Source organism: Diospyros lotus, chromosome 4 (assembly GCF_014633365.1).
Source record: "Diospyros lotus cultivar Yz01 chromosome 4, ASM1463336v1, whole genome shotgun sequence".
Lineage (NCBI taxonomy): Eukaryota > Viridiplantae > Streptophyta > Magnoliopsida > Ericales > Ebenaceae > Diospyros > Diospyros lotus.
Genome location: NC_068341.1, coordinates 39,277,426 through 39,288,622, shown reverse-complemented (window position 1 = coordinate 39,288,622; position 11,197 = coordinate 39,277,426). Strand labels below are relative to the sequence as shown.

The 11,197-nt window shown below is 36.8% G+C and overlaps 2 protein-coding genes and 1 pseudogene across 6 annotated transcripts in view; all 3 read right to left on the bottom strand.

Annotated features, from left to right (window-relative positions):
• LOC127799019 (SWI/SNF complex component SNF12 homolog) overlaps positions 1–1,931 on the bottom strand; it is a 47,830-nt gene extending 45,899 nt beyond the window's left edge. Inside the window, exon 1 of the mRNA XM_052332705.1 lies at positions 1,797–1,931. The gene's annotated coding sequence lies outside the window, so the exon portion shown is untranslated. The remainder of the gene's footprint in view (positions 1–1,796) is intronic.
• Positions 1–1,942, bottom strand: part of LOC127799084 (SWI/SNF complex component SNF12 homolog) — a 13,244-nt pseudogene extending 11,302 nt beyond the window's left edge.
• The window catches only part of LOC127799021 (uncharacterized protein At3g27210-like), a 48,384-nt gene extending 37,918 nt beyond the window's left edge, over positions 1–10,466 (bottom strand). Inside the window, exons 1-4 of one of the 5 annotated variants that reach the window (XM_052332715.1) lie at positions 10,335–10,466; positions 9,825–10,051; positions 5,965–6,045; positions 4,974–5,651 (exon numbers count right to left, since the gene is read on the bottom strand). In XM_052332715.1, the coding sequence (XP_052188675.1) occupies positions 5,170–5,651; positions 5,965–6,045; positions 9,825–10,026 (765 nt within the window). In that variant the 5' untranslated portion in view covers positions 10,027–10,051; positions 10,335–10,466 and the 3' untranslated portion in view covers positions 4,974–5,169. The other 4 variants (XM_052332713.1, XM_052332707.1, XM_052332711.1 and 1 more) reach the window with 4 other exon arrangements.
• Positions 10,467–11,197: the final 731 nt, after the last annotated feature.

Genomic DNA, 11,197 nt, shown 5'->3' with positions numbered 1-11,197 from the left:
TGAAAGCTTGATCCTATGCTCCAAATGTATAGGCTGTGGAGGAGACAAATGATGTGATTTCTTCTGTGAAACCATAGTGAATTTCATCTTGTCCTCACCAAATACTTTCTGGAGTGGGGGGTCACAAATAAAATAAGAAGGGTCATTTGGATTCTGCAATTTTCTAGCCTTTACATAGTGCCAAATAGCAGCTATAATTCTAGGACGAGTATCAACCTCAATACCAAGAACTTCCATTAATGCTGGTGAAAGCTTAAACTTCTCAGGCATATAATTCATTTCTAACCGTATGTTGGCCACAAATTCTTTATCCCCTTTCCTCTTTACTTCAAAGCCCTCTTGAGGTGCTGGTGATCGGGCACTGTCCCACATAATAATATGGTTTTCCGGGTATAGTCTCTGATCTAAGGAAATGGTGACTCTTTTGAAGAATGCTGAGAACTTTGGGTACAAGGAACTCGATCTCTGCATCATCGCAGCATGATCAGGATCCATTCCTTCTTCCAAGATCCTTCCAACTATCTTAAGGGTCCAAGAAGGGGGCTCAGCATTTGGCTTCTTAGGAATTGTTTGAGTCTGATTGGCAAAAGTGTTGAACACATAGATCCGAAGCGTTTTCTGAATAGAGGGAGGATTTTTAATGGCCTCCTGGATGTCAATTTTCTTTCTTGTCAAAGCAGCATCCACACGAGACTCAAACTCGAGAAGCTGAGTATAAAGAGCAGATTCAGGTAAAATTGCAGCTACTCTCTCCTGTAAATGCTTCTCAGGGAGCTTCAGCTTCTTTCTACGAGCAGCAGCAGCAAGCTCCATATTTCTCAAGGGAGAGATTGTGTTAGCAGGTGACAAGCCAGGGGCCGCATTGGTGGCTTCTGAGGTGCACGTCTTAGACTTGCATTACCTGGTGTATTAACCAACGGTGAAGAAGAAGCCAGATTCCCAATCCCAGCAGTGTGGGACTGATTAACGGCCATCCCTGAGCGTGTAATTGTGCTTGGAATTGGGCATGTGCCGCTTGAGCTTGAACCTTTGAATGTGCATGGGCAAGCGCCTGGGCTTGAGCTACAGAGAGCTGAGACAGCTGAAATTGACTAGGAAAACCAGAACCCATTTGTTGTTGAGGTTGGGACTGTGATTGAAGATGAGCAGTTGGATTTGCTGGCAGATTTGAAGAATTCCCCACATTACCAAAGGATGACGAGACCCCAATATTCTTTGGCGCGTTACTGTTGTTCCCTGACATCCCTGTATCCAAACAGCCACGCTTCAATCCTCAAAACAACCCAAACCTCAAAAGATGCAGTGAATTCTTGTAATAGACGGCCTCCGAGATTGCTCACTGAACCGAAATGATGCAGCCAAACCCTAGCTTTTGGGGTTGTGCTTTTAAGACCAACTCCCTAAAACCCCCGAAGTATGCCACAAAATTTCCAGGAAAAAGGAAAATCACCACTTTGAATAAGATAATATAACCACGGGATTCGAAATCCAATTTCAAAGAAAACATACATCTACACAAAAAATTTCAGCAACTCGAACAGAACTCAATTTGGGCGAAAAAAAAAAAAAACTCAATAAACAAAAGGAACAAGAATAAAATTCGACAAAACTGAAAGAAATCTACAGTAGATACGTGAAAGAGTATCGAATATTTGCTCGGGGTTCATCCCAACAACAGGTGCCGTGCTGGACCGCTGGTGATGATGTGAGACTTCGACGGAAGCACAATGATGAACATAGCAAAAACAAAGGTAATCAAGAGAATTCGGATCAAAGAGAGCAATCAGTGTTCTTACTGGATTACAGGATGAGTCGTCTCGACCTGTACGGAGTGTTCGATCTTCGCTTCGCACTGCATAAGATCGGCGCGTGGCCAGTGACGAAGATCGATGGCTCCTCTCTCTCTCTCTCTCAGAACTCTCTCAGCAGTGTTTAAGCCCGGCCCATGTTAGAAAACAGAATCGGGTTGGCCCGGCAGTTGTTGGAACGTAAGCGAAATACTAAATAACATTATTTGTTCATGAATTGCATATTTTACAATAAAATTAATTTTTGTATTTTAATTTATTTCATAACAATTATTAAATTCTTAATCTTATTGTAATTTAATCTCAAAATTTTAATTAAAATATTAATAGAAAATTTTTAAGAGTAACAAAGCATAATTAAAACTTAATGAAAAATAATGTAAAATGAATGTCAAGTTTTCAAATGAAATAGTTTTGTTAATTCAAAACCATAATTCATTAATTATACCAAAATTTAAACTCCAATCGCATTACACATACTCTCTTGCTAGTGCTCTTGTATTCGATTTGGGCAAAATGGAATTCTTCAATTTTGAATAACTCTTTTAAGTGCAATCATGAGATTATAATCAAGCTCGAAGTTGAGTTCTGTTATGGGTATTTCTCGCTTTACTCTGTGTAGGCCGAACTTAACATGATGATTCGACCCAAACGTCCGAGGCCCAATAGATCAAACTGAGCTCGTTAAAGCGAGCTCGACAATGCTGAAGCTCGGGGTCAAACATCGGGGCAAGAGAGCTCCCGGTAGCACCTTTAACTCTTTGGCATATTCAAACGGCCCCCAGCTACACTCTAGGCGCGAGTTCCCAATGACTTTCATAGCTCGTCGGCTTAGTTCGTAAGCTCGCATCACAAAAGAGGCACGTGTTGCAGCATACCGGCAAGCCAAGGGCCGCCCTGATTGGGCCCCTTGGGCCCATTCTCTCGGCCCATCTCACCGGCCCATGCCAGTCCCATCCTAGCCTTCTAGCAACAACATCATTACAGTCGTAACTGGATTTTCAAGCATCCCCCTCAGATCCTATTCTCATTAATGACAGATTCCATCCGCATTAATGGGAGATCCTATCCTCATTAATAAGGGTCTCGTCGCGACAGGGACACCCCTGCGGCTATTCCATCCCATCACATCTACACGTACAGAACAGACAAGAAAGCTTTTTGTTGATATATATATCAACAAGTCCTCTTAAGGGCCACGGTACGTACTCTTTACAAAAAAACCTAAAAAACACCCAACATATTTGCTTACTCATTCACTAATTGGAGCGTCGGAGTATCTTGTAGGGACGGGTGGTGGTCGACTCGACAAACCAGACCGAATACCTCATTGTTCACCTCTCGGATCTACCATACAAGTGCGGATTAACAAATCTCTGTCGACGATTCAAAACGTCAACAGATTCAATTTTGGTTGTTAGAATCATTATTTTTATACTTTAACAATTATTCAACTAATGTTTAAAAGTAGAAAACGAGATATGATTGCGATTGAGAATTCGATACGAGCTCGAATTTGAGTTCAATTTTAATTGTTAGAGTCATTGTTTTTATACTTTAACAATTATTCAACTAATGTTTAAAAGCAAAAGGGATTATCTAACCCTTTTAAAAGTGCAGGAATTACTTTTAACCCTCTTAAGCCAAAGAATACGAACCAATTTGGCCAAGGGTTAATCACTAAAAATATTCATATTTTACTATATTTATAATTTATGTATCAGATTTTTATTTTTGCAATACTAAGTCTAGACCTTTAATTTGTATCAAATATGTAATGTTATTAATTTATCATTAAAATAAATCTTAATTGTTGACATGTTATTCTTAATTAAATGACAAAATTTTAAAAGAGATTAATTGATCAAATGAGGTGGTTTAAAATGCTATATCATTTCCCTCTAAATCTTTTACTTGCTAAACATGACGGATCAAATTAAACATTTGGGTGATGCAAATAAAAAATTTTATACCTTCGGTATAGTGAAAAAACATAACATTTCAAATTGTTATATTCTTAGGTAACGTTTATTAAAATAAGTAAGATAAGGTTGAAATATTTTCTAGACCAATATATGGAATAGTGAAGATAAAATTGTGAAATATTCTAAGATTTTTATCAAATTGTTTATTAAATTTTTTAGAATATACTAAATGACATATGCGTCATTTTTTTTTATCTATAAGATCCAAGATATGCTTATCTGGAGAGATAAAAAGTCACGTGTCTTCTTTTTAATAGTTGTCAGGTAATTTAACAAACACATTAAAAAAGATAAAAGTCTAAAATCTTGTCCATATCTTATCTTTCATGGTTTATATCTTGGTCAATAAATACTATCTTAATGAATTATTTTAAAAAAAGATAACAATATAAACTAATTAAACATTTTAAAAAAAATTAAATTTTGAAAAAAATAGAGGATTATTTTTGGTAATTAACCCTTATAATAAATAAGAATTCTAAAAAATATTTTAGATAAATTTTACAAACATTTGAAAATTGTCTAAATTACACCAATCACCCTTATATTTTTAAAAATGACATTGGCCTCCTTAAAGTCAATAAACGAAATACCATTTACCTTTATAGTTAGGATATTTTTTTCTTTTTTCTCTATCATCTTGCTTTATTTCTCTCTCTCGTCTATCTCGTTCTCTTTTCTCTATTATGCCATCGCCAATAATCTTTCTTTTTCTCTATATTGGGTCATTGTTTAACGATCTCTCCCCTTTGTATTCTCTCTTTCTATATAAAGTTAATTTATTGCTCTTTTTTGAAGTGATTTTCGAAAGATCAAAAAATGAAAATATAAAAAAATTTCTTAATCTACCATCACTCCCATGCTTTACTTTTCTTGAGTTTTATAACATATCTCTTTCATATAAATATGAGTGTTTCCTCAAAAATACTATTTGGTGGTGATTTTTGAATTCATGAGTATATATATATATATATATATATATCAAGTGGATTAAGTCATAACAAATTATTCTTATTTTCAATATGCATGCTATGTGAAAAATTAAGTAAAAAAAAGTTGAATACAAATACATAAATTTATATTCACTCAAACCACACCCTGGCCAAGAGCGACATAACCGCTCCCTCTTTTAACCGTACGTTTTAATTAGCCAGAAAAGGGCAACCCAAAGAAAGGTCAATGCAGTTTAAGTATTATCCCTACTTTTATTGATCAACTTTTGATTAAATATGGAACTGCACATGCATACATAACTACAGCTTCTTCTACTCTCAGAAGAAGGGAGGGAGGGAGGGAGGGAGATTGGCGTTGAGGTCGTTGCGAGTACAAAAAACCTTACTGGTGCTAGGCACTGATCTCTTTAGCGTTGAGGTAACTTACCCGGTGCTAGGGGCAGGGGCAGGGCTCATCCTTTCCTTCCTTTCCCGGGCGATGCGACTCGAGAGCATCCTTGGGAGACAGCAGTGGACAGACTTCGTCGACTTCTCCTCCTCCGGTCTGCTGCTGCTATCATCATTGGGAGTTCTTTCACTGCTGCACATAGAGTTGGTCCCGGAGACAAAAGGGGTACCATCTCTGGATCTTGGCAGTATGCTGCGTATAGTACTCCTATTTTCAATATCTCCATTCATACCGTTTTGGTTAGCTGATGCTGATGTGTTCTGGAAATCAAAATCTTGGTCGCGTCCTAAGCTCTCCTGGAAAAGTTCAGCCAATCTCTTTTTTTTCTCTCCTGGGGATGATTCTGCTATGGTACCGGGTGTTTTCTCATTCAAAAGGTCTGTAATGGGCCCCCGTGGGATCCCCACTGATAATAAGCTTGGGTGGATTGGAGTACTACCACGAGATGGGGTAAAATCTGCATTAGGACACATTAAATCTTAAGGCAATGTTAAGATACCAAAACAATTGTGCTAACACAGCTGTTGAAGAAAGGAAAGAAAAAGATTTTGCATCTTCAGGTTTCCCTATCTTTGGTAATTGTACAGTACTGGCATCCAACAAGAAAACTACTTTTGAAATTTATTGGCCTGTTTTAGCTGTTTTTAGATAATTCTTGTGATCATATGACACTGAGTCAGAGAAATAGTTATGAAAACTTCATTGCTTGTAGCATGTTCGTGCCAAGAGAACATAGGAGTGCAAAGGACAGCAGTCTACTGGGTTCTTACCGCCATTAACGCTCAAGAAATCATCTTCGGTGTCTGAATCTAGCCAGGGTCGAGAATCAAAAAATGCCTCTTCTTTACTACCTGCAAATAAACAAGACATCCATGAAATTCAGGCTTTAGACGGTTGACAATAAGTACCTGAAGATCATTGATAAAATGGAGTCAGATATGGAAGGATATTTTGGTCAACTCCTCCTCAGATATACACCAGCCTTGATCAATGCCTCAAATGAAAAATTTCCTTATGTTTTGCTTACTTTCATTGAAACTATTTTATGCTAAGTAATAAACTACAAATACAATTAACATGCGCCAGATTTTCTTAATTGCCTTCCAAGAACAATGGACCCAAATCCATCTGCTGTATTTTGCAACAACAATTCTGTGGATTTCCCTGACTATATTCCATTTCCGGATAACACAAAAAAAATGGGCTGCACATTTCAGCATGCTCTAAGATTTAGATAATCCAAAAATAGGACCAGTTACTTCAGGCTTCAAATTAGTATTAGCAAGAATTGTGTCGAATAGACATCTCACAATTTAGGTAGAAAGCTTTACCCATGAAGGAAAAGGAAAAGAAACTATATTGAACTGGAAGAAAAAACAAAAAACCCGAACTTACATTCAATCAACTCCTGTATGACCCAGAAAAACAGCGGAAAATGTGTATTTTGCAGTCAATCACCATTCAATACTAGGATGAGATTTCAATATGAAGTGGGTAGATTTCGCCCTATTGACTCCATATATACAACAGACTAGTGATTTCGTCAAACAAAGTTCCACCAACAAAGAGACATAAACCAGCAGTTTTGCCATTGCGTAGTGTCACAGGGTGTGTATTCAGTAATCCTGGGTTGTAAAGGGGTTAGACAATCACTAAAGCAACTGTTTTTGGGTTGGATCTCATTGTCAAGAACCCTAATCATGAGAAAGATATTTGAGGCTTTGAGCCACTTGAGGATAGAAGATGATTAGAAATAGGTAGGACTGTAGAAGCTTGTTTAGCAAAGGTGAGCATGAAACATGGGGTGCAACAGGAGAGGAACAAAAGGGGGCGCAAGTGGTAAAGAGATGAGTTGTTGCAAAAGAATGACAGCATATGAGACCTTCAAGAATCAACTCCAGTTATGCACAGCCTAGAAGGAATGGCACGCGCATGGATGTTGTTTCTCTGATATTCTACTTGTTAAAACAATTAGTGCATAAATTACAATAACACACATATCAGATTCAACAATAATAATCAACTGCATATTAAATGACCAAAGAAATTGTTCCTTAAAACACAACTAAATGAGTTGTTTGTTAACTTAAACCTATGACCTCCAAATCACAATGGAGCAAAAGTAATCTTACCATTACAAAGCTTAAGGGATAATACTTAATTTGAGAATAAAAGATGCCAATGCCCCAACCACAAGTTATTTCTTGATTTGAACTTATCACCTCTAATAAACTTAAGAACAACCTTACCATTGCACCAAGACTAATATTCAAACAACTTAATCACTACCCCAAGACTGCCTTCAAAACACAACTTAAAGAAATCATTTCTTGACTTGAACCTACTAAAAAAATAAAATAGTAGTAACATAAAAGAGTTGACAGACTACTCAACTCTTTAAAATTTACCGGAAAAAAAAAAAACATTGTTTATTAATACAAGCAAAAAAAAATAGTCCTGTTGGATGATCCCCAAAGGCTGCTGCCGCAGAAGCCCGAGTAAAAATACGATTATATAATATAGAGAAAAAATAGGAGAGAAATAGCAAAAATTGAAGAAAAATAGGAGAATTTTCTGTCAAGATAGAAGATCAAGCAAAGTTTCTGCATGAATCGGATGGACCATGTACATCATGTCGTTAGAGTCCTCCATTTACAGAATTTGGAGATCAAAAGAAGCAGTTCTTTTTGTAAAGGCACGTCTCATCGAGAGACATGACGTTAATTCAAATGTTAACTAGCCAATCAAAAGTTTAACAATAAATGAATTTATGAAACTTCAGTTATTTAAACTTCTCTTCACTTTTATGGTCAGACAAAAATATGGAGTCCCACTAGGACCATACAGACATAGCATAGGATTCCGTATAGCATTGACTATACGTTCTGGGAAAGCGTGCCACTGCATGATTTCACCTTCCTCAGTCTTACGCTTTTACTCCAAATTTTTTTATGATTTGTTTTCTACGCGAGTGTATGTTCCATTTACCTCTGTTCTGTCCTAAAAGAGTTTCACTCAGAAAGTGTACCAGTGTGAATCTATGGAGTTGTTACCGCCCAATTTAATAGTGATAAAAATCTTTGGCCCCATACGATATGTAGATAAATCAAAGACTCCAACAGTATCATAAATAAGCCATTCGTCCGATACGGCAGGTAAGCTGTTCCCAGAGGAGATAGACGTGTGCACTATATTGAGCTGAAAAATTGTCCCCCATAATAAAATAGTACACCTACCAGCACTGACGTAACCAGGACCATTTAATGTTCTCTTTTATCTAAGTGGGGCACTGGGTGTGCCATTTCCACTCTTATATCATTTCAACACTATTGGATCATGCCACTTCTCAGCAGGCTTTATCAGAGCCCTAGCCCGTTTTCAGTGAAAATCTTTTGAAAAGGTAATGTTATATTACATCCCTCTTGTTCACAAAAACAGAAAAAAAAAACAAAAAAGTCGGTACAGTGTTTATAATCATAGCGCTTTCTGTATATAATATTTGTAAAAAAAAAAAGTCTGAATGTAATTTTCCATCTAAAGCCCTCTGGCTTTTACCCACCCTCTTAACTTGGATTTGGGGAAGAAATAATCCCAAATAGTTAACTGATAAATGAAAACTTTGAACTTTGAACCTTAGGTAGAGGGACTACGCGGGTTGAAGTTTTCCAACCCTTCTGCTGTGTGTGTGTGTTTTTAATTTGTGAAAAAAAGGAAAAACACTCAGATAGGACAAGACCTCAGGAACTAGTACCACTACTCTACCCTCCAAATGCAGTTGCCGATCTGGGTACTCGAACTCATTGTCCACAAGCTTGTCCATATGCTATAATATCCAAAAACATGCAATCCAACTGCTACAGATTACAGTTCTATCTTCGAAAGAAAAACAAGGAAAAGAACATATATTCCCGCATCAATCAGATCATATAACGACAAAGAGAATTTGATCCTTTGGATTAACTTAATTGATAAATAAATGAATGAGAGGGAATGTGAAAATTTTGGAATCCGAGAAGGCCAGCTACCAAAAGTAAATATCACGCTTCTTCATCTAAGAAGCCAAATGAAACGTAAAGCGCCAATTGCTTCCAGCGAAAATGAACTAAAGAAATGCGAAATTTTATGATCCACGCGCGTGTTGCGTGTGATATGAAGAAAACGGATTTAACGCCAAACTTCAGAGCTTTATGGCAGAAATTATTCCATTTCCGAGCCATTTTTTTTATATGTATGCATGTACGTTTTGGTCTTGTGGAAATCCCAAAAAAATAGAGTTTTTACCTCTGTTTATTGAACATAGAAAAATCAGGCCTGCTTGGTTGTAGACTTACAGTTCATCGCTGGCTTTAGAAGTGAAATTATGGAAATTACGCAACCGTTATTTGCCACAATTTGTATTTCTGTACAATAGCCATTTTTAGAATCAGAGAAGCTAATTTTTATTATTTCTTTAAATCGAGTCGTTTTCGCATAATTTTCTTCTTTTTTTTTTTTTGAATTTTTCGGAACAGATCACCAGACGCCAGCACAGAAGACGAAGACGATCGGTGAAATAATAGGATTAGAAAACTACATAAAATCCAGTATAAATCTTTGAAAATCTATCCAAATAGTAAGATCAAGATCATACCAAAATCACGAAGAGTAGTCACCGGACGAGACGGTGACCACTGGGACTTGAGACCGGAGATCGGACCGCCAGCGTGGAAGACGGCCTTGTCGTCGACAGGCGACGGAATCACAAGCTTATCAGTCTTAGAGACGACCGATAGTCTGAACTGCTTCTTGCTCGAATCCGAAGATTCTTTACGAACTGAAACACAAGCCCCCATTTATGAGTCAAAAGCTCTCTCCATTCTGCATAAACATCCACTTGAGAGAGAGAATAAAGAAGAAGCAGAGGAGAACAACTTTTACTGGCGTTATGCTTCAACTACTCGAAAATTCTCGCAAAGAAAATCTAAGAGAGAGAGAGAGAGAGAGAGATTAAGCTTGAAAGCGAAGTTGTTGCATTCACAATAGTGCGGGTCCCAACGGAAAGCAATGCTAATACTTACTTCTCGATAGCGGTTCGTTTCAGATCTGGCCGTGAAAGCGGAAAATGACGGAAAAAGCTGTCTCTGAAAGTTAAAAAACAAACCTCGCGTGGCTGCGTTTTCATGTGGTCAGCGTTGGCGGAGTGGTCAGTTTCTCGGCCTTCTGTTTGGCTGCCGAGAAAGTTCAAAGCGTATATATATATATATATATTGGAGACGAGATTGCGCATGGTTTCCGCTCACCTCAGTTGGAAAAGCTACTGTGAGGATGACGATGCAGCAACAGCGGATTGCTTGTAGACCAGACGGATCATGGACGAAAGTCACGAAACGAATTCAATTGCAAATTCTTCGATTTTCCACCGTCGGATCTCAGGGGGAAGAAAGTAAGTTTAGCCAATCATGCATTCAATCCCATTCAATTCAATTTCTCAACAACAATATTATAATAATGACGTCTTAACAATACCCTCTCGTTCTTCTCAACCTAGTGGCATTGGTTCGAGGTATTGGAAGGATCACTTTAGTTGCAAGTAAAATTTATTAAGCTTAAATTTGTTAAAACGATTAAAATATATCTATATTAAGATAAGATTAAAATACTTTACAGATTAAAATATGAAATAGTTAAGATAAATTTAAAAATTATTTTAAAATTTTTAACAAATTATTTGTTAAATTTTTTAAAATACACTAGAGAATATATATGTTATTTTTCTTATTCGTAAAGTCTAACATAAATTTATTTTAACAGTAGAAGAGGTAAGTTTATCTGAAAAATTTTAAATAAAAAGTTACGTGATTTTTTTTATAAAGGTCTTCAGATAAATTTAACAAATACAATGAAAAATATGAAAATACTTTTGTCTGGAATATTTTCTATATCTCACTTTTTCGATCAATATCTCAGTTAACAGACACTAATTAAACGGGAAGAGAAAAAAATTTCACAATGAAAATAAAGGTT